The sequence below is a fragment of the Natator depressus genome, chromosome 10 (assembly GCF_965152275.1).
Source record: "Natator depressus isolate rNatDep1 chromosome 10, rNatDep2.hap1, whole genome shotgun sequence".
Classification (NCBI taxonomy): domain Eukaryota; kingdom Metazoa; phylum Chordata; order Testudines; family Cheloniidae; genus Natator; species Natator depressus.
The window spans coordinates 22,894,831-22,918,318 of record NC_134243.1 but is presented as its reverse complement, the minus strand read 5'-3'; the positions used below and the strand labels follow the sequence as shown (position 1 = coordinate 22,918,318).

The window sequence follows — 23,488 nt, the reverse complement described above, 5'->3', positions numbered from 1 at the left end:
TTCTCTGTGCCCACTCAAAACTTGAAACATAAAGGCTAGAACACTTTATAGAAAAGCAGATTGGATAATTACCTGAAGGATGACACACGTATTCATCAGAGTAACTGTCCATTCTGTATCTGCTTCATTGCTTGCCGCTCTCACTTCTCCATCTGCTTTGAAAGTGCACTGTCCAAGGACAATATCCAGCAGGCCCTTATACTTGTCTCCTCTTACTGCTGACACTTTCAGTTGGTTCTCTTTGGCTATGCCCAGAGACTGAAGCTGAGGCAAGGAATGCTTGAAGCCAATCTCCACTCTGTGCTGGAGGCCACCGGTGGCATGGAGGTGCAAGTGGATGAAGGCATCATTGGAAGAAACATGTCCAATGAAGTTGGCCGTAGAGTTGCTGGTGAACACTGACCCATTAAGTGAAACTCTTGCTGGCATCTAAAATAGAGAAGAACTGTAGTGCCGATTTTGTTGCCATGTTACACTGCATGTTGTTTTAAAAGGGCCCTTGTGTGAGTGAAGAATTCTCATCTGGGAGCATTTCATACCCACTTTGCACAGATATAAATGACTACACAAGTGGAGAATCTGGCCCAGAGTCTTTATACTGAGTTTTCCCCTCACTTTCTTCATAATACTAATAAAATCAGACTGGAGTTAGCTCTAGCAATTTGGGGAGCTTGATATGGCTAGCTGCAACCAACCGGCTGAATTCTGACCTCAAACAGGGTCAGTTTCCCATTGACTTCAGTGAGAATTTGCCCAGTGTTAGTGGGGATTAGATGCACAGAAGTGAGGTTAGAATTAAGTATATTTGTCTGTTGTGCCCTATAGAGCATCAGTGGGAGCCTCTGTTAGCCACAGGCATCTCTCCCTTTCTCATGCCAACTTTAATAACCTGTACGAGTTGCTTGCTGTAAGCATATTTTTAATTAGATGTTCAGAAAGTGTTAGAATATAAGGAACATCTTTCCAAAACAGTTCGAATCTTGCAGGTGTCTTCCCAAGCAAACTACCAAATAGGGGGAAAAAAAATAGAGTTTGTAGGAGAAAATTAAAATGCTGTGAATTGCACTGGCAACACAGCTATATCGGGAGCAGAACAATTGCAACTCTGTTCATCTTGGCTAATGAGTTCAGATGAAAAACCTTGGGATATTTGGTATCTGTCTCTTTGAACTTGCTGCCACCATTGAAATAACTGGTCTAAACTAATAACTGCTATCGTCAAACAACAAATACATGATTTGTCAAACCCCAGCCCAGTTACAATACGTCATCATGGCTATTCAAAGATTCAGTAACTAAAAGGTCTCTTTCAGTTTTGCTTTTTTTAAAAAATAGACCTATTTCTGCAACCCTTGAATTTATGTAATCTAAAAAACTTACATGCTGATTTGGAGGGAGAGCCATAAACAGTCTCCCTCTGTGGGTCTTTGGCTTTAGCATCTAATTGCTAACCATCCCTAAGTGACCAAATGTAAAACTTCATTTTCAGAGCAATCACATTAGGGGTGTGGATGTGTGGGGGAGGGGGATAGCTAACAGGTGAAAAGGCTAGGACACAAAATAAAAATAAATCTTTGCTAATGTATATTGCTTACTGGCATAATCATATGACTATACACCTCTGCTGCAACCACGTGTTATGCCATGAACTTAAACTGTAACTTGTGTTCTGATTGCTCCATCGTGCATGATGTAAGGGCAATGCACTGTAATTGTGCAAATTTTCATTTCTGCTGAGAAAGACAACAGAATGAAAGGACTGAATGCCTCTGTGTGACTGAGACCAGGGCTGGAACACCAGGCATTCTTTCAGCACAGCCGTTAGCAGCTTTTTCATCTGATCAGTTTCAATGTTGTATAGATCCTCAGACACACTCCCTCTCTCTTGCCCTAATTCCTTTCCTAGTACACCAAAAGCTTCTCTCTGCTACCTTTTGGGAGATCACTGTAGCCACAGCACTATTACCAGGGAGTGATAATGTCAATGTGTTGATAAGCCAGCTAAGTGGTAGTGTCAATGAAAGAGAACCTTCCTTTGAATCTCCTGCCCTGCTCAGAATGGCAGAGGTTTCTTATCTGAATAACACTGCTGGAAATCTAGTTACAGGACTTTACACATGCACATTTGGCTCTCTTGAGCTATTACAGCCTCTTTCTAGGATAGCTCTCCTTCTGTCATGTGCCTTCTCTGTGGGGTGGGAAGAGGATGAAGAGCAGTGTTAGATAACCCTGAAGGGCAGTTCACACCACAATCAGTTTCATTAGGTTCTTTGCCTTTTTCAGAAATGTTCATGGCATAAAAAGGGATGAACAGGGAATTTGGGGTAATCCAAACAATGAGATGAGTCCTCTTACATGAGGCTTAAAACCTTCTCTTTTATCATTGGTCCAAGTGCCACTGCTTGGGGGGGGGGGGGGAATTACTGATTCCAATCCAGCTCAGAATAGAAGTGGGGAAAGGTAAAATGGGTAACAAACTGATATGTTTTTAAGGTTTATCATCTTGTGATTTGACAAAGACACAGACTCTTTATTGGACCAATACAATCAGTAAGTTCACCAATCTGTATTTTCTCTTTCACTCCCCCCACTTTTGCTCCTAGGTCCAATTAATTGCAGGTAGGTTGTTCAATAACAGAAGAGCTCTGCTCATGTTGAAGTAGTTTTTATTCCTTTTCACTTCTAGTTTACAGAAACGGTTGGTTTTTTGGACTTCATCCAGTAACATCCATGAGACTCTTTTGCTTTTGCATGCTCCCTATGTTTTATAATGCCACTGGACTTTTTTCCAGGCATGACCACTTGCATTGAGTTTTGATTTTAAATAATGCAACTTGTCTGTTGAATGATGCTCAGATATCACCTTTGAAACTGCACCTGTCTGGTCTGTAAACCCCTTGTCCCCGCTATCGGCTTTAAACTAGGTGTGTATGGATGTACCAAGGATGCAAATGTATACTACTGGAATATAAATTGTGTTGATGCTTCTAACTCAGAATAAATCTCCCATCCAGCTGTGGCAAGACTGAGCATTGACATGTGCATGTCCAGTGTTTGTTTAACAAGTGCTTTGACCTGCATGTCCCATATGCTATTAAAGGAGTGAAGATACTTGAAAGTGTGTACAAAACCTCTTGTTAACTCAGACCCATTTCTGTCCCTACAACAACCTCCAATACTTACTCTATGGGAACTAGGCCTTAAAACAGTACATTGTTGGTGGCAGAGTTCTGAGAACAAAACTTGTACCTCAAATAAACGGCTTGCAACCTCTCCACTGCAATGACCAGAAAGCTGATTAGTGGTAGATTTTCCATTGCAATTGACCTGCAGGCATATCAGCATAATATATTAATCAAAAAATAAGAGTAAATCAGGCTAAATACTGAGCAGATGGTCAAATGAGTAAGTTAAGAAATTGCTTTTTAGGAGAAAGAATAAGGAGACATAAAAATATCAGCCTAAGTTAAGAACGATAGGTCTGGCTCAAGTAGATAAGTAGCAGGTCAGCTCTGAGGCTAAAACTTGTCTTTAAACTGACCACACTGGGCTAGAACATTTACAGGAGAGAGGAGAATGTCCTCAGACAGCAGGCAAAGTTTATTTACTGAACATAGAGTGAGAACCATTCTTTAAAAAAATCTATTGACCACACTGTGGATTTGATTTTGCCATGGTATTGCGGTATTTCCTATGTTTAAAATGAAAATGACACAGTAAATGTAATTATCACCAGAATAAATATGAATGTGTTTAATGCCACCTGCTGTACCATGGAACACATTTTCAAGTGATATAGATTTTAAGCTCTATGGGGCAGGGGCTGTGCCTGCACAGTGTCTAGCATCTTCTGGCCATTACTGCAAATCTCAATAATGAACAGTAATAACAGCTGGACCCACAAAAACCAAACCTGCCTCATCTGTAAAATCCCATATTAGAACATGAGTTACTAGGCACCTGGCTACCCGATAATGATGTAAATGTGCTAATGGGTCTGCATTTTGTATTTTGGTGGGTTCAACCATTGTGTCTTGCTTTGAAAAATTAGTCCCATATGTCCTGCAGTGCTTAAAAGAACAATGGGATTTTGAATGACGTTCAGTCTTTTCATGCTGGTCTTGTTTGGGAAAAGGTCTCCCCCTTTTGACCCACTAGCTCTCTTCTTTACAAGATTTAAACCTGAGAAACAGAGCATGAAGGACAGTGAGATACATCACATATACCCCAGGCAAGGGTTTTCCTGCTGACCTGTACCACTGGTGGGACAATGTTAAGCAGTCCTCCCAGGTCATGGTGGAAGGAAAGGGCAATTTCCACAGTACTGCTGGTGCTTTTCTTCTCCACTCCCACCTTCAAGTGTTCCTTCTCCACCCTGGTTGTTACCCCGGCAGCTATCTTCTTGCTGAAGTTCTGACCAGAAGAGAAACCAAATTGTGAGAAAAAACAAACAGCAACAAAATAGTAGCAGCTGGCAAACATGGAGGAGTTATTTCCACAGGCTCTGAAGCCAACAGCCTCCTGCAGTGAGAGCACCGTTCAGAATCATGATGAAAGGCACACTGCACAGGCTTGCTCAGCCTGCCTTTGTCTCCGAGATGGAATCTTCATGTCGTGCTAGATCCTGCCAGGTGCAACTTTCTCAGCTCCTTTGGATCCCAATGTGAGTGGAGAGAACTCAGCACCATGAAGGACCAGGTCCCAACAGCTTGGCCGATTACAACAACGATATTACCAGTAAGTGACTGAAAAAGCAATTGCACAGAGTCCTCTAGAGCAGGGGACTTCGTTAATTTTACTAGTGTTCCTTTCCATAGAATCTGAGTTCATCACTGACAGGAATGATCTTAGCCTGGCAACACATCTGAGTGGTAGGGAAAGTACTTTGCACCTCAGTCTCTCCATTTGTATTACAGGGGTTGAAGAGGTTGTGCTTTGCTCGCACAGAAAGTCTATGGCAGAGGATTGTGCTTAACCACAACACCGGGTGGAAATAACACAGGAGAAGAGGGAAAGCCCATGCTGATCAACAGCTTTGAAGGAAAGGGACATGAAGTTCAGCTCTTTAGAACAGATGTGAAAGGGAAATTGTCAAGGTTGGTTACACCAGTGTTAGATCCATCAGTAGTGCTTTGGTTTGTGAGCGCTCTCCTGACAGCAGCCTGTGTGCTGCACCATCCCTCTAGGCTCTGCCTACCTGCTTCATTTTTCTGTGCAATCAGGCTACACAAATGGACAAGATTCTGCTCTTGTACAACAGACCACTAACTTAAATCCAGAATTTAACATAGTGTATTTAGTTTAAATCCAGTCCAGATTTCAGATGATTGATGTAAAGTGTGACTAAAAGCTGTGCAGAAATCTTTCTTCAATACAGCAATTCAGCACACACATATGTAGGGATCTACTCTGCCACCACTAAATGCAGCTACCTCTGGAGCGAAACATAGCATTTGATTAACAGCCCACAGGAACAATCTACAATTGTTTCACATGGTTCTGCCTGAGACTGAACTAATCACTCTTCTTACCTGGTAATAGCAGGCACCTTCTACAGTAAAAGGGATCCCGTGTTTCTTTAGCTTTGTGATGTTGTGCTTCAAACTTGCAGTTAGTTGGGATTTAGGAGATTCTAAGGACAGTCTCTCAACTCCAAATGCAGCAGCAATCCTTTCACTGCCACTCTGTAAGGCTATAGTAACAGTGTGGTTGGCAATGACATGGTCATACATGGCAGTGATAGTGCCATCCATAGGAAATCCTGTTGACAGATAGAGCCAAATCAGAACAAATGATGCACAATGCTGCAAAGAAGCATTCAAGGAATTTTCAGTACCATTGAGTGGCAATTATCTATAAAATTTTATAAACAGAAAAATTGATCATTTCTATCACTTTTCAAAATAATAGCCTAGCTTTTTCTAACATTACTATAGATCAGTGAGATGCCCCTCTGCCATGTACATTGTCCAAACTGGACAGTCTCTACGTAAAAGAAGAAATGGACGCAAATCAGACGTCAAGAATTATAACATTCAGAAACCAGTCGGAGAACACTTCAATCTCTCTGGTCACTCGATTACAGACCTAAAAGTTGCAATTCTTCAACAAAACGACTTCAAAAACAGACTCCAACAAGAGACTGCTGAATTGGAATTAATTTGCAAACTGGAAACAATTAACTTAGGCTTGAATAGAGACTGGGAGTGGATGGGTCATTACACAAAGTAAAACTATTTCCTCATGTTTATTCCCTCCCCCCCCCCCACACACACACACACTGTTCCTCAGACGTTCTTGTCAACTGCTGGAAATGGCCCACCTTGATTATCACTACAAAAGGTTTTATTTCCCCCACCCCCCACCGTCCTGCTGGTATTAGCTCATCTTAAGTGATCACTCTCCTTACAGTGTGTATGGTGACACCCATTGTTTCATGTTCTCTGTGTATATAAATCTCCCCACTGTATTTTCCACTGAATGCATCCGATGAAGTGAGCTGTAGCTCACGAAAGCTTATGCTCAAATAAATTTGTTAGTCTCTAAGGTGCCACAGACTAACATGGCTGCTACTCTGAAAGTTTCTACTATGTATTCCTAATATGGACTGATGGGAATGAAACCCCCTATAGTGTTACAGGATTAACAAGGGTAAATTTAAAGATATTACTTGGATTTTGAATGTATTTTTGGAAACCAAGGGATCATCTTTCCTAAATAAAGGGATGAATGATTCTTAACTCTCCTGTTCTTTATAGTCTTTGAGAATCTATACCTGGGGCCTCGGTGGGACATTCAAAAGAATTCTGCATGATAGGAGTATGTTGTGTGTAGCTCCACCATACTGCTATTAGAAATTTTCAAAAAACAAAAACAAAACAACCAAACCAGACTATTCAAGAGCAGAAGGCTAGGTGCATTCAGCCAGCAGGGAGCTATCAAAACCTACATACCAGAAAAGGCTAAAACATTTGTTTTCACTCAGCAAATGGATGCTTATTCCTATTCCAGAAGGTGGTTCATTCAAAGACAATTGGAGTTTTACAAGAAATAATTCTGACTTGTCCCAAGGGAAAACATGTACAAAAATGTGGCTTAGAGCAATGGATGGACATGCATTAAGCAGGGATATATAGAAGAGTTTAAATGGCTCTAATAGGTCTTGCATCCATTCTGCTGCATTTTCTTAAGAATATCAATAAAAAGGTTGCTGAAGTTAAGGAGATGGGGCAAATTTGGCCATGGAGTAAGTGCAACCCCACTGACTCTAGATTGTATGAGCTTGCACTCACTTACACTGAACTTAAATTCATGTTTACCATGTTTTGTTACACACCAATTTGATTGAGGCGTAATTTTTTCATACCTGCATTTTTTAAAGAGTTGATGTTATGTATGAGAGTCCCAGTGATTCCTCTGTGTTCCTGACTCATGACGTTGGAAACATCTACATAGAGAGCTTGCTCATCCACCTGGAAACTAGCTAGACCCCGTCTGATCCCTTTATTGAGCTCCAGGTGTCCTTTTAACTTTGCTTCCATTGGGATTGCCTGGCTGCTGTTCTGAGTCAATGTGAAAGTGATATTGTGCAGGCTGATATTCCCAAATACATTTCTGTTCCTGAGATTCAGCCCATACAGTGCCTTGTTGATCATCACACTAATGTTACCTGTAAGGGTCAGAAACAATAATTGCACAGAGCCCTTTGGGTTGGGAAATTGACAAGAGGAGAAAAAATAATCAGATTTGTCAAACATGAACAGTAACCCTTTAATTTAATATAGACAGGAATTAAATGCATTTCCATTAGCTGTCTTAAATTATTTAGCTCATTCCAGTTAGGTAATCTGCTTACTGAAAGAGAGAGACAGCAATTAGTCAGCTAGTGGAAATACCTTTTGATGAGAGCACATTACATTATAATAGTATTTCTGAGGCAATTGCTATTCGCATTAGGTTTCTTCTTAAAAAGTTGCTTGACATTTAAGAGCCAAACTGTGCTTTTCAAGGCCCTGGACTGAGTAAGATGCACCATCCAGGGAAACTTGGCGAGGGATTGTGACACTGGAAGCACACGGTGCCCCAGAGGCACATTGTTCTACTCCAGTGCATGGTGTGGGATGGGACAGCCCCCATGTGCACAGTCCCTCCCGGAGCTCTGCAGCGCACGTGTCAGCAACTCCTCCATTGCACTCCACAGACCCAGCCCAGAAAGGGACGGAGCTATGGGCCAGCATCCCCCTGTATTTTCTGTAGAGATGGTTGGGAAATGTTATTGCTCCAGGGGAACAATGGCAATGAAGAAAAATTTGTTTCATTTTCCCCAAATTTTCTTCAAAATGTTTGGGGGTTTTGTCAAAAAATGAAACCTTGAAAACCCCAAAATTTCATTTTAAGCCTGAAAGAGTTTAAAATGTTTTCCAATGAAAACATGTACATTTTCAGTCAAAATAGAAACATTTTAATGAATTTTGTTTATTGCCAATTTCCACTAAAAAAACCCAATTTTGATCTCTACCCAGTGGACAGCTGTTCACATCACAAGAAACCACCACTATAAATACTAAATTTATACTTTCTGTTCTCGGCTGCTAGTAGGTTTTAAATGCACCAAGACACCACAGTGGAGGATGTCTTATACTCGAATAATAATAAATCTCCTTTGGTAGCCGCATTCTTAACTATCCTCTTACAGCAAAGCACATAGTGAGGAAGTACCTTCATGAATGTTGTTCTTGCGCTTCAGAGATCCATTCAGAGAAAAGAGCTGTGGTATGACCTTCAAGCCTCCAATGTTGTGTTGGACTTTCCCATTCAGGGACAGGACAAGACCAACTTTCTGCTCCATGGCTCCCACAAAATCTAGATGAAGCCTCTTTTCATTTAGCTTCAGCTCAGAAGACAACAGAAGTCTAAGAGGGAAAGAAACAAACACAAGTAGCTTGAGCACCATTATCAATAAAGATTTGTTATCAGTGTTCAATATTTAACGTCACTCTATCTCCGTTAATGTAGGGCAAAACTAACCCTCCATTTTGCAAAATGACTGTCTAGTGTATATTCTGCGCTTATGCTAGACAAGTGTAGAACATGGAAAAAGAAATCCATGAAACAGGTCAGAGAACAATTTTTTCTTCACTTAAATTTTGGTGACCATAAACACACCAAACATAAGCAAGCTTCCTTCTTATTATTTTCATTTGCTTAGAGCAGATTTCACTGCTTTTCACTAGAAAAAAGAATTCTAGAGGTTACCCTCAACAGGTCAAATTTTAAACAAGACTTCAAGGCTGCTCCTATTTACGTACACACTAATCTGTGTGGGCAATAGAGCCTGTTTGGCATCCCGCTATTGGTTGACTGCTCACCACACCCCTCCCCAATGCACAAGAGACTCTTTGTCCAAAAATGAACACACAAGCTTAAACTGGGACCCAATGTACTCAAAGAACTTTTAAAATCTACTGTGGAGTAAATTTTAAAATCTCGTAAAACTAGCTAATTATACTAGCATGGCCTAGTGGATAAAGAGAAAAAGGACTTGCCGTGTCTGATTCAGAGTGCCCAGGCACACGCACATCCTGCGTTGGAGCACCCATGAGAACATATACTCAAAGTAGTAATTTTGCAACATTTTCCTCCCCTGCCCCAATGAAATTTTGCACAAAATACTTGGATTTTTGTAAAAATGTAAAGCCTCTTTCAGTGGATAATTTTCCATTTGAGAGGTTTGAAAAAAGAAACTGCTGGAGGAGTGAGAGGTGGTGCTGGTGCCAGTGCCCTTTAAAACAGTGTTTCTCAACCTTTTTGATAGCAGGGACTGTCTTGCCACCTTCTTCAATTGTGTCAGGGAGATCTCAGCAACCGGCAGAGGTCCATGGACCAGTTCTTGAGAAACACTGCTCTAAAAGAGACCTGGCCTAATGGATTAAATCTAGGGCTTGGAGTTAGACAAGCTAGAGTGCTAATTCCACAACTGCCCCTGAAGGTCCTTCACAGAACTTTTCAGATTATTGGTTAATCATGATGCCTCTCACTATCTCCTTAGCGTAGCTGGTAAATATCCATTCTGCTTCATCTGACAGAGGACAAAAAATGAGAAACACAACTGATAACCTAACATGAAGAACTAATTTACTCACAGGGAATCTCTCCTGTTCTCTCCATTATCTATGAACAATGATCTAAGAAAGCAACCAGTAGAGAGAGGGTTAGAAGATTGTTTTAGTGTTTCAAAAAATTAAAAAGCAAAATACTCAAGTAGCTAGGAGAGTGCACGGAATATTGCCCCCTCAATGGCTTTCTGCCCATGTCAGAATGCAAACTGCCATGCTCAAAAGAGAGAGCTCAGATTGATCAGGGAAGACGCTTCAGAACTCCTGTTAAGGAAGGTTATTACTATACGGTTTTCTTTACCTTGATGGAGATACTTTGCCCATTAGCTGCAGCTGTACAGACTCTGGTTCTGTCAAAATTGCCTGATGCAGGAGAGCACTCACTCCAATAATCCTGCTGTTCTTTCTGGTCTCCTTGCTCATATCAACCTCCAGCAGCACTAGATCCTTTCCACTGGAATGAAGGTAAAGTGATCCATTGAGACTGTTCTCACCATAACTCTTAACAGCTGCATGGGCCTACACACAGGGGAAAATGAGAACAAGACATCTCTTGCATTAGGAAACTCAGATGACACATGACAAAACAATGCGATGTCACATTCAGCAACCCTACTGCTGAGAGCAATGTACAGGATGAGGGTCTCAGAAATCCCTTGTTAAAATCTGACAAACAGTACTAAAAGGAAGGCTGGAGTGATTTCCCTGTCTCTGATGAAGTCATCCTTTCTGGACACTGCTAAATCATTATCCGTGGAGCTCAGAAAAAAATACTTCAGAGCAACAACTGGTTTTGCCTTTGGCATTTACTGAATAGTTTTTTTCAATACAATTTTCCACTGAAGGATAGTACAAGGTCTTCATCAACACAACCATTTCAAGTTACACAAGCTGGATACTGGGCTAGACCAGCAGTGCACTCGGGACATTTTTGAGGAACCAAATATAAATATCTCCAGTGAGGTGCACTTAACAGAAGTTTGTTTGCCAGGTGCTATCACTTACTTCCTTGGTTATGTGAAAGCATTTTTGCTTAAATGGGAAAATGAATAGATTCCCTAACTACTCACTCCACTGTTTTAGTCATACAATCCTGGTATGAGAGATTTATTACAGGCTAGAGGGGAGCCCCAGATCAAAATATTGGTAGTATTTCATTGGCAACAGTGAATTTAAATGACAGAAGTTAGAAGGAAGAGATCTGTTGGATCATTTAGTCCATTCCCCTGTCAGAACAGGATAAGGGTACTAGAGGAGGTAAGAGAGAATGACTTGATAAGAGATTACATATGATCTTAGCCAGGGAATTATTGCCATGTCAAAGCTTTACATACTTATGTGAACTTATTGTACATCTGCTTGCAATTAGAACAAAGCATTGTTTTTTAAAAGAAAAGTCCCCTTCCCCCATGTTCTAGGGAGTTTGGCTACATTACTGTATTTGCAAGATATGATGCTAGCATATTTATTGCTTTAAGGAGAAACTTTTTCAGTGTAAGGCAGGAGAGCCTTTTGGCAAGATAAGCACACGCACTGCTTTGGAATTACCATATGGCCAGCGGTGAGCTGGAGCCGGTTTGCACCGGTTTGCTAAAACCGGTTGTTAAATTTAGAAGCCCTTTTAGAACCGGCTGTTCCACGAGAGACACCCAGTTCTAAAAGGGCTTCTAAATTTAACCGGCCAAAAGTGGCACCTTAGGTGCCGACTCCATGGGTGCTCCAGCCCTGGAGCACCCCAGGGGAAAATTTGGTGGGTGCCGAGCACCCACTGGCACCTCCCCACCCCACCCCCAGCCCCATCTCACCTCCGCTCCGCCTCCGTCTCCTCCCCTGAACGCGCCGCCCCGCTCTGCTTCTCCGCCCCCCTCGCCCCCCAGGCTTCCCACGAATCAGCTGTTCACGTGGGAAGCTGGGGCAGGCTGAGAAGCAGGCCGCAGCTTCCCGCTCAGGCCCAGGGGGCGGAGGTGAGCCGGGGGGGGGGTGCATGAGGAGGGCCTCCTGCGCCGCAGCAGGTAACCTGGTGGGGGGGGCGTGCAGGGGAACCGCTCCCTGCCCCAGCTCACCTCCGCCACCCTCGGCCTGAGCGGGAAGCCGCCGCCTGCTTCTCAGCCCTCCCAGGCTTCCCGCCGAACAGCTGATTCGCAGGAAGCTGGGGGAAGGGGCAGAGAAGCAGAGCGGGGCAGCGCGTTCAGCGGAGGAGGTGGAGCAGAGGTGAGGTGTTATGGGGCCGGGCACAGGGTGGGGAGCTGCCACCCACCAAATTTTCTCCGTGGGTGCTCCAGCCCCGGAGCACCCAGGGAGTCGGCGCCTAAGGCGCCACTTTTGATGTGATCAGTGGGGGAGCGGCCTCTCCCTCTGCTTCCCCCTAGCTATGCTCCCCCACCCCTAGCAGCCAGAGGGACCTGCCAGATGCTTCCTGGGAGCTGCCCCAGGTAAGCACCTCTGGGACTCCCCACCTCGCCCCCCGGCAGGTCCCTCTGGCTCTTAGGGGTGGGGTGGACACCCACTACGGTGGCCCACGAGACCCTCCTGCCCGGTTCTGGGGGCAGTCAGGGGACAGGGGAGGGGGGTGGATGGGGCAGAGGTCCTGGGGGGGCATCAAGGGGGTGGATGGGGCAGGAGTCCCGGGGGGCGGTGGTGGGCAACGACCCTCTCGTGGGGTGAGGAGGGAACCCGTTGTTAAGATTTTGGCAGCTCATCACTGCATATGGCCGTACACTGGCTATTGAGACTGGATGCAAGTGATTGGCCACATCTCACTCTGGAATGTGTAATAGGAGGAGGAGAATTTTCTGTCCTCGGTTGTGGTGATTAAAACTGGCTTTCCTGAGCAATCACCAGCAAGGGCCTCCCCTTTCCATTGTATATCACTCCTCAAAGACCCTGTGCTGCAGCCAACCATGCCAAGGTCAGCTGCACCCAGATCCCTCCGCAGCCTGTTCACACTGCTCTGTCAAGCAGCAGTAACCCCAGAGCAAACTGACACAGATTCCCCACATAGATGCCTGAGCTCTCCCAGCTCCTGGTAGTATGGGAGACAAAGGCTAGAATCTGTGGCCTCAGCTCAGATGGTCAAAATACTACTACTAAACTGCACAACCAATCTTAATACAGATCAAGTGGGGTGTGGGCTACTGACACAAATGTCCTGGATATGGAGTGACTGATACTGTACATTCTACAGCTGACTCCAGTGACTAAGTTACCACCACATGGGTTTTGTGTTTGGTTTGCTGAACTAATAATAAAACTAGTGGCACCTTTGAGACTAACCAATTTATTTGAGCATAAGCTTTCGTGAGCTACAGCTCACTTCATCGGATGTAACCAATTTATTTGAGCATAAGCTTTCGTGAGCTAGAGCTCACTTCATCGGATACATCCGATGTATATGTACATCGGATGTATCCGATGAAGTGAGCTCTAGCTCACGAAAGCTTATGCTCAAATAAATTGGTTAGTCTCTAAGGTGCCACTAGTACTCCTTTTCTTTTTGCGAATACAGACTAACACGGCTGCTACTCTGAAATAATAAAACTGAAAATAGTCAAAGAGGGAGAATGAAAAGAGAGAGAAAGAAAAAATATACCCCAATTAAAATTTCAGTTAAAATTAGTCTGTACCTGAAAGCTTTGGGGGAATTTTGACTGATATGGATGAGTAAACCGGGAAGAAAATCCAAAGTGAGCATTTGATCCGTTTAGCTGAGCAATGAACTGTTGGCACAAGAGAAGTTACACAGCTGAAATGAAGAATTATGGTGAAATTCCAGCATAATTTAATTTGAGTTTCAGGATAATTTACTCCAAAGCTTTCTGAATTTTAGCCAAATCCTGCTCCCTGTGCGTGTGTACACACACAGAGAGACACTTTTCAACACCTATTTAGGGGTATGTCTACACTGCAGAGTTAAATCAAACTTTTACTCTGGGATTGCCTGTAATTCCCTTCCCATCCACATGAAAACCCTTCTCACTGAAGTTTGATGCTTTTACCCCCAGCCAGGTCAGCTAACATGGGTTTTAGGCTAGAGCTTGGATGCTGATTTCACTTGGACACAGTAAATTGGGTAGAGCTTGCAGTGTTGCAGTTCACACCTGGGCAAGGCTAACCCAGGTGCTGATCACCTGAGTACACTCTGTAGTGAAGACATTCACTTAGGGGGAGGGAACCTCCCAGCCGAGGTCAAGAGATTCGGGCTAGTGAGGCTTGCACTAGCATTCTAAAAATGGCTGCATAGACAGTGCTTTGAAGATGCGTCTCAGGCTTGAGCTCAGGCTCTGAAGAGCTTTGTGTGGCTCAAAAGCTTGTCTCTCTCGCCAACTGAAGTTGGTCCAATAAAAGATATTATCTCACACACTTTGACTCGCTAATATCTGGGACCGGCATGGCTAGAACGACACTTTTCTTAACATGGGTCCATCTCCTAGTTCTGAGGAAAATATCTACCTTCCTGGCATTGATACTTTCAACTAGCAAATCACTTCTGGGAGCATTTTATGTTTAGTGTTTTGCTAAACATTTGGAAGGTTCTGGAGTTTAGGCATCAGAGGTATTTTATTTGAGGATAAATTCCTCATAGCAATTCTATAAACTTTCCAAAGTTTGCGATCTCCAAAATAAAAACAAATTCCAACTGTGCACAGCAGTCAAGCCACAATCTAACCACAGAAACCTAACTAGGTGCTCTGGGTTTCTCCCTCTCCACAACAAGAGTCATCTGATTCCCCATGAACTTCATGGTCTTACGAATGTTGTACTCCCCTCCCTGAATGCTGTTCCCCAGGAATTTATGATACAAAGTTAAATCAACTATAGAAGCTTTTCAGAGAATTAAATTCACTCCTATGGAAAGAGCCAATACAAGACCTTGAGGTCTTGAGCAACACACTGTTTTTATGCTTGCCTTTCGCAAGAGTGAATTAATAAGCAGGTACATCACAATAACTCCAGTTCATGCAATGGAATCACAATAAATAGGAACCTGACCTGTGAAGAATCATTTTTGTTGACGGTGGCTTTTATATTCACACCATAGTCAAAGACTTCCCATTTGGATTGCACAGAAAAGAGCTCTCCATTCAAGGCCAGTGCTTGTGGAAACTTGAGCTGTTCAGTAAAACACAATTTGTGCATAATGGCTATTTCTATACAAGTTAACTTTCATCATTTTCTATCCATACTTTTGTGTGTGTGTATATATAAACCTTTTACTTAATACATACAATGACCCCTTCCCAGGTTGAAAAAACCTCCTAATTATTACAATTAAAAAATCCACATGATCAGTATATTTTAGCTCCCCGCAGACAGATTATTAATTACTATTATTAATTATCTGCATTGTGGTAGCACCTAGGAGCCCCAGTCATGGACCAGAATCCCATTGTGCTATGTCCTGTGTAAACACAGAAAAAAATAAATGTTAACTAAAACTCCCCAAACCAAAAGAATGTTAAAGAAAAACAATGGAATGCACATTGAGAGCTTATTGAATGGCAGAAGGGAAGAGACTCAAAGAAAGGGGAAACTGTATCTTGGTGGGGAGGAAATAATTGTTCATAGTAAGTACGGAAGGTGTCAGTGTCAGTGCAAATACCTGGAACGAGTGAGTCATGTTCATGTGTAAGAGATGTCTGAAATCCATCTCACTGGATTTGTTCTGGTACTTGCCCAGAAACCTGACAGCATCTTTCTTATTGACTTTCAGAATAGCTTCGATCTCATGCTTTGCCTGTGTGTTGAGATTTAAGTTGTTAGAATTAGCAAACCAAGCAGAATATTAGCCTGACCTATTACGAAATGTGAGTGATATCCTGTTAGTAGGGAGCTGTTGCATTATGACTCTGAAGGAACTCGCTGAGCAGCGTAAGAAAAATAAATTAATTTTGGTAATAAAGGTAAAATGACTTGCCCAAGGCCAGGATTTGAACTTACAACCTCCAGCTTCCCAATGCACATTCTTAATAATAAATAATAATAATAATACTTAACAGTAATTTACACAAAATATACTTGTTCCTCTAACACAGAAGAGACACCTCTTTGTACTTCAGCTTCCCCGCCTACGTTCTGGTAGCTGCTGTGAGCAAATTTTCAAAACCAATCAAACTTTTAACTAAATTGGTAGACCTTCAGTTATACAGACATGTCATGGAGCCTTTCTCATGGATTAAACTTAACATAAAGTTTACTTACACTTTGGTGACATCGGGTTAAGGCACATATTTCTACATTTTTGGGAAAAATCTTGCTGTTATAAGGATGAGCTAAGCCAGCACAAATCTAAAAAAATGAGGAACAAAAGCCAGAGATGTGAGTTCTATAGAGTAACCTGTTTATTTTCTGACTATGTCACTATCTGAAGTTACAGGCAAATTCTCACATCAGGTATCACTCACATAGGGATGTTCAGCTTGGTAGCCAAGTGTAAAGGTTTGAACTGATTCATCCAGCCCATTTATCAAAATTTTAGTTTCCAAGAAGTAGTGTTTTTGCTTTTTGTCTACAGTAAATGTCTCCTGGAGAAGGAAGCTCTGGGGAATGGGCAGTTTAAATGGATGTCTGGGACAAAACAAAGAAGTAAAGATTTTAAGGAAAAACCACAGAGGAAAAAAAAACAGTTTCTTTCTTCAGCTGAAACTCCTAGACATTCAATTGCAAACACCTCTAGTGTCAATTACTGAAACAAAGCAAGCCTACATGGAAGGTTGAAAAATTACAGGGGTAGAGGAAGGATGAAGAAGGGAAAAGAAATGTTTGATAATGGTACCTGTCTGAATGTGCTAGAATGACACATACTGTTAGAGTTCCATACTAGTTCAGAATGCAAGCTTTTGGAGGCAGGGACTGTCTTTTTTTGTTTTGTATTTGTTCAGAACCTAGCACACTGGGCTCCTGATCCATGACCAGGGCTCCCAGGTGTATGGGAATACAAAGAATAAATAATAATACATAATAATAGTGTTACATGTTAGCCAGCATTTCTGATGGAAAATTCCTACCCTATACCACACAACATATCCAACATCTTCTAGCATTTAGAATCATAGAATATCAGGGTTGGAAGGGACCTCAGGAGGTCATCTAGCCCAACCCCCTGCTCAAAGCACGACCAATCCCCAATCAAATCATCCCAGCCAGGGCTTTGTCAAGCCTGACCTTAAAAACTTCCAAGGAAGGAGATTCTACCACCTCCCTAGGTAACGCATTCCAGTGTTTCACCACCCTCCTAGTGAAAAAGTTTTTCCTAATATCCAACCTAAACCTCCCCCACTGCAACTTGAGACCATTACTCCTTGTCCTGTCCTCTTCTACCACTGAGAATAGTCTAGAACCATCCTCTCTGGAACCACCTCTCAGGTAGTTGAAAGCAGCTATCAAATCCCCCCTTATTCTTCTCTTCTGCAGACTAAACAATCCCAGTTCCCTCAGCCTCTCCTCATAAGTCATGTGTTCCAGACCCCTAATCATTTTTGTTGCCCTTCGCTGGACTCTCTCCAATTTATCCACATCCTTCTTGTAGTGTGGGGCCCAAAACTGAGAGGTGGTTCCAGAGAGGATGGATATTTCAGTTAAAGTAACTGAAATGATGTTGGATTCTATGGGTGTATGAAGGAAAGGTGCAGAGCACCTGAATCAGTGCCTCATGTATCACTCACACAGGGACTTTATGTATCTTGCAGCCAATGCATGTGACCATCAAAGCCGCCAGGAAGATATGGCTGCACAATTCCCATTAATTTCTAATGGGAACTGACCCTCCCTTGTCCTTCAGGCAACTTTGAAAATCTCAGCTAGCAAGTACATTTTTGTACTCTGTAGAAACAATATAACTTGCATCAAATTCAGTGAACTAATTTAGGTGTCCTAGGAAACAGATGTTCAGCTAATCCTCAGCCCAGGGCATCGTTTATTACTTAGCTGCAGCATTTTATAGACTTCTCTGAATAGAGTTAGCTGAAAGCTTAGGAGGGAGACATTCAATTTTATAACCTCATACTGGACTGAGTTCACGCACAACAGGACAGCTGACATCATTCCTCATTTTTCATTCATGTACTTTTTCCACTACTTAAACAGCCACTTATACAAACATTTGGCAGCTCCTAAGGGATCCTGGGTACTTGTATCTCCTTCTGACCTCCCTGGACATTGAGAATGCTCAAAAATCTCTCTGGAGATGGACAACAGCCCACAGACTTGAGCCCTGAATTTCTGTAGGGTCCCTGAAATTACATTTCAGTAATGACACATCAAGGGACAGATTCTAGAGTTGGCCAAAATCAAGAGACCATGCATTCCTTCCCAGGAGTAAATGAAACACATTCCCAAACTAAAACGACATTTTTTAGGGGAGATATATTTGACATTAAGGCAGTCATATTGTTCCCTACGAAATGGGAGAAAAATAGGCACCTACGTGGCTCAAGGACTTAATTATAGGTGTTAGGACCTTCACCACCTGAAAGTCTGACCATCTTGTAACTTTTCTGTGGTCTTTGTGAAATGAGCTGATGCTCTCTGCAGAGTTCCTAATGAACAGATGTCCTTATCACAAAATTAGCTATTGCAATTAGCACCCTTTTTAACAGTCTCACCAGAGAATGGCTACAAAGACTTAGTCTGGCAGTGCAAGGTTAGGCATATAGGCAGAATGGGGACTTCAGTCTTGTCAAGCCCAGCACCTTTCACAGGAGCGTTAAAACTCACATTAAAATTTAAGGTAAACATTCTGTGGAGATATGAAAAAAAAGTTACTATACCTGAAATGGATGGTTCCACGTTTCTGGTAGAACATCTTATCTTTCTTCAGCTCTTCTATCTGACCCTCAAGCTGCAGCACTTCTGGCAGACTCTTGTGGTCTGTCCATAGAGCCCTCAAGGAGAAGTTAGTCTTTTTAGGCTGCAGTCGAAGTAGCAGGAGCATCAGGGTAGCATTGAGAGAGGAGAGTTGAGTCAGATTTGCTGGACCCATGGGTAGAGGTGGCTAGTCACAAACCGCAGAGTGAACCAGGCTGCAGTGAGGTTGTTGTCTTACAGGACAAGTCCGTTCCTGCTCCCCATAAAGCCAACAACAAAGCTCACAATGGCCCGATTCTGATCTTATTTACACCAATTTGAACACTGGTATAACTCCAGTGATTTCATTGGAGCTACTCCTAATTTACACCAGTTTAAGTGACGTTAAGATCTGAACCAATGACTTCAGTAGGATCAGACCTTAAATTACTCCATGGCTGTTATTGTTTTTCAGTGGAGATGCTCATCACATCTGTGCAGCAAAACATTGGACAAAAAGGAGAGGTAACTGCTACGAAACATATCACCATTGTACAGCAAAGTAACCAAAGAATACCATAAAGTACAAACATTTTAATGTGTGATTTAAAAAAAAATCAAAGTAAATTTAAAAGTATTTCTTTTATATCATAATAATACTGGAGGCAATAAGGATCAATCCTGCAAGATGCTGAGCAGCATTGACTCCATTTGAGCTCAGCTCTTCACAAGATCGGGTCTACAACAGTGATTAAATTTAGGACACTGTGTTTTGTAAAAGCAAAGCAAGCATTAAAACTCTGAATTTGCTGCCTACTGTCTATGAGTCCTAAAACTTGAATGCACAGTAGCTGCAGAATATGCATGCATTCAATACTTCACAAATTTCCTTTTAAAAGAGCCATCAGGCTGCAACAGATTAAAACCTGTTCCTTTCTGTGAAGAGCAAAAGGAGTGACCTTTGTGGAAATACAAACATGAAGTACAAGTGCAAATTACAGGACAGGAGTTGCATTTGTATTTTCTGCGGGGACACAATGCTCATGTTTTAGATAAATTATTGTATTTTAAGGTCAGTTTCACATTTCAGTTACGCTGGTTTGATTTGTGAATGGAACAGGGCTGTTTTTTCAAAACATACGGTATCCTAAGCTGGTCAAAGTATCTTTTTAGAGGACAGGCTGTTGATTATCTGCTGTGCACTGTAGACACCAAGCAAAGTAAATATAGCTTCAAACAGCACTATTGTTTGCATATTAAAGGCTAGTTTCTGATATCAAGCACACTGAAGTGTAGATGGTGGTGCATGAAACCAGTTACTGCTACTCAGAGCTGGGTGAAATGTTTCAACCAAAACTCTTTTTTTGACAAAAAATGCAGATTTGGGTCAAAGAAAACATTTTTTGAGAATTAATGTTGATTGCCACGAATCGTTACAGTAAAAAGCCCAAACTCAAAATTCTAAAAAAGTCAAAACATTTTGTTTTGATATTTTTGAAACTAAACTTTTCCATTTGAAACCACTTCTTTTTGAAGTTACCTTTAATTTTATTTTTTAAATTAAAAAAGAAAAAAAGATCAAAATCAAAACCATGTTTGACCCAAAATGAATTTTGTTTTTTGATTCACTGAAAAATTTTGAAATTTTCATTTTTAGGTTGACTGGAAGCAATTTTTCCCCCTCTATATTTCAGAATGGCCAGAAATCCATAATTTGCACAGCTCTTCTGTTATCCTACATGCAGGCATGGTACCTGATAGTTCAAAGTATTTAGCAACAGCGTCTGCATATATCACACACCCGCACTGAGGTCTAAGTATTTAGGCTTTCATGTTTTCTAGGAACACAGCATCCCTCAGCACCCAGTATGTGCCACTGGCCTCTAAGAGATGAGAGAAGAACTCAAACTGAAGTACACCATAAAAATGAAGGACAAATCTAGTAGTGGTGATGGATTTCTTTAGCCTGCATAAAGTGTTTTTTTTTAAAAAAAACAAAACAAAACTCAGTTTTACGTTTCAGCATTTCTCACAATATAAAAGGATAGAAAAAGCTAGCTACTGATGTGCAAGATTGAAGTCTAATAAATGAGTGATGCTCCCCATTTGGATACACCTGCAAGATACAGTCCCAGATCCAGAAAAGTTAACATTTATACAACCATCTTACCCCCTGCAGGTGTAAATAGTCAGCTGACAAATTAAATTCCTGCTTTGTACTCTTTATCTTAAAGCAAAGAAACTTGGCTCGCTCGCTATTCTCCAAATGAATCTCATTCCTCACGAGCGGGTTCCACACTGATACCACTTCACTGTAGCTGTGCAGAACATTCCTCTCAAGGTGATTGACTGTGGATGCCTGAAAGATAAAGATAAATATTTTGGACCTGTTGAGTTACAGCAGGTAGGATCCTTTTCTCTCTGCAGTACAGCAGAGAAATGAATGGAAGGAGATTTCTTGGACAGAAGTCTCCATGACAATTATAATAGCATCTATTAGAGTTAAGTTTCCAGCATTTCCATTGTAAAGACATTAATCTCACTTTCAGGATGTTATAATTCTCACGAGGCGGTCAATATCTATCTTTGTTCTTTTTATTTTATGTTCTGCCCAAACAAGGGAGGGATAGATGGCTGGACGTCTTCAAAGAAATTAACAAGTAAGCCAATTCTTTCTTTCCAACAATCCTCAAGTGGGACTAGACCAACAGAGATCTAATGGGGAAAGGGTGGGACTCAAAATAAAGGAACACCCTAAAGTAACCTGAATTATGGGTTTGTCCCAGCATGAAAGACATTTCAGCTGACAGCTGCTTTCTCTTAAACCCTGACCTACAGTTTTAATTCTGAATAATGTATGCTATAAAGAGGACTGACTTTTCAAATGGAAAGATCCTGATTCTGATCTCACTTGCACTTACATCAAAACATATGGAGTTACTCCAGGGCAAATCTAGTGTCAGATGTTAGTTCTGTTGTTTAATGCACAACTGAGAGGTGCTCAGATTCTATGGGGTGATGATCGTGGTATTAGAACCTGTATAGACCACAGTTGTGTTAGTGAAATTAGAATCAGTCCTAGAATCAGTAGACTCGGTGTCTTTGGTTAAAATCTGTTCTGATATTAGAAGTACCGCACATCCAATGGCCCAAAAACGTTGAAGAAAGGAGGTTCATAGGCTGGATTAGTGGCAGGGTGGAATGCCATCCCCCAAATGCTTTGTGCAGGGAGGGATGATGTCACCCTCAGGAGAGATGTGCTGCATCTGCATGCACAGCTAGCATGCATCACATTTTCCAGAACTGGTTAGGAGGTATTGACTCTGCTTGTACTGCAAGGTGAGGGATAGAGATGCCTAACAAGATGCCAGGGTGAGGATGAACAGCACATTATACAAGCCCAGGAAACAGCTGAACATATGCATTTCAAGACACTATCTGGTAGATTCACACACAAAGATCACTGCATGCTGTGTGCTGAGAATTGCTGTATAACTACTGCTATACGATACCCATCCATGCTGGGCGCTACGAAAGGAAGCAATGAGTTACTAACCCGCAGGTAGGTTGTAGTTGGTGTATAGATGTGAATTTTCCCTTCTTTTTCATTGTCTTTGTCTTTACAGAACATTTCCACCACCAGGTTCTTGATGGAAAGGGCTTTCCCAGCTGTCAGCTCCATAGAAGACAGATGAGCAGATCGCTCAGGTTGGTGTAGTTTGTGAGCTACATACAGATATAGCCATGGGGTATCCATGTTTAATGCACCTGAAAGCAAATTAACAGGTTGAAGTTAAAGCTGGTAGAATGTTAGGTCTTGTGCTACCTGACTTCTAAACCTGCAACAAAATTGACTTAGACTGAGGCTAAAATGTGTTGGTATACTGCAGAGGTCTTTGGACTATGATCTTATGACTCATATGTGCTGCACTACTAAAGGCCCATTAATGATGGGACAAAATGTCATCTAGTGGTTACTCGGCAAGGGACCTGGATTCCACTGCATGATTTGCCACAATGTGCACAATCTTTATTCACACAGTGAGTTAGTGATTCTGGAGCCTTATGCACATGATTAGTCCCATCAAAGCCAACGGGACTGCATATATAAAGGTAGAAGGTGAATTTTGCACAAGGTTTATAGTGAAAGTTCTTTCCACGACTCTGTCAACTATTATTGTTTATAATTAGATGTTAGGACCTTGAAATTCTATCTAAAGATTCATCAGATAATGCCGTTCACAGCTTGTGATATGTTCAGGTAAATCACAGATAAATATGTGCCATGTCAAATGACATTTATGACCAAACATTGCAAACCTTCAAAAGAAAACCTCAAAAAAGTATCTTGTTAGGGATCAAATCAAACTCTGGTGTAATTCAAATGAAATCAATGGAAATACCCCGGGTGAACTTGGTCTTTACATCAGACTACTCAATTTGCAACAAAACATCCATGTGCGCACACACAAGTGAGTTTGGTACAGACCAACTTTGGAAATGTAGCTCTTAAGGGCCAGTACACAGATTGAGCCAAATACTACCCAAATACTACACAACACGTGATCTCACTGAAGTCAATGGAGTATAAG

The 23,488-nt window shown here is 41.8% G+C and overlaps 1 protein-coding gene across 1 annotated transcript in view; it reads right to left on the bottom strand.

Annotated features, from left to right (window-relative positions):
* The window catches only part of LOC141994926 (uncharacterized), a 151,488-nt gene that overhangs the window by 50,652 nt on the left and 77,348 nt on the right, over nt 1–23,488 (bottom strand). Inside the window, exons 29-43 of the mRNA XM_074965451.1 lie at nt 22,453–22,664; nt 21,067–21,255; nt 18,881–19,020; nt 16,517–16,679; nt 16,314–16,400; nt 15,715–15,849; nt 15,105–15,224; nt 13,739–13,831; nt 10,417–10,634; nt 8,719–8,912; nt 7,367–7,669; nt 5,532–5,761; nt 4,252–4,413; nt 3,250–3,327; nt 73–429 (exon numbers count right to left, since the gene is read on the bottom strand). Of these exons, the coding sequence (XP_074821552.1) occupies nt 73–429; nt 3,250–3,327; nt 4,252–4,413; nt 5,532–5,761; nt 7,367–7,669; nt 8,719–8,912; nt 10,417–10,634; nt 13,739–13,831; nt 15,105–15,224; nt 15,715–15,849; nt 16,314–16,400; nt 16,517–16,679; nt 18,881–19,020; nt 21,067–21,255; nt 22,453–22,664 (2,681 nt within the window). The remainder of the gene's footprint in view (nt 1–72; nt 430–3,249; nt 3,328–4,251; nt 4,414–5,531; nt 5,762–7,366; nt 7,670–8,718; nt 8,913–10,416; nt 10,635–13,738; nt 13,832–15,104; nt 15,225–15,714; nt 15,850–16,313; nt 16,401–16,516; nt 16,680–18,880; nt 19,021–21,066; nt 21,256–22,452; nt 22,665–23,488) is intronic.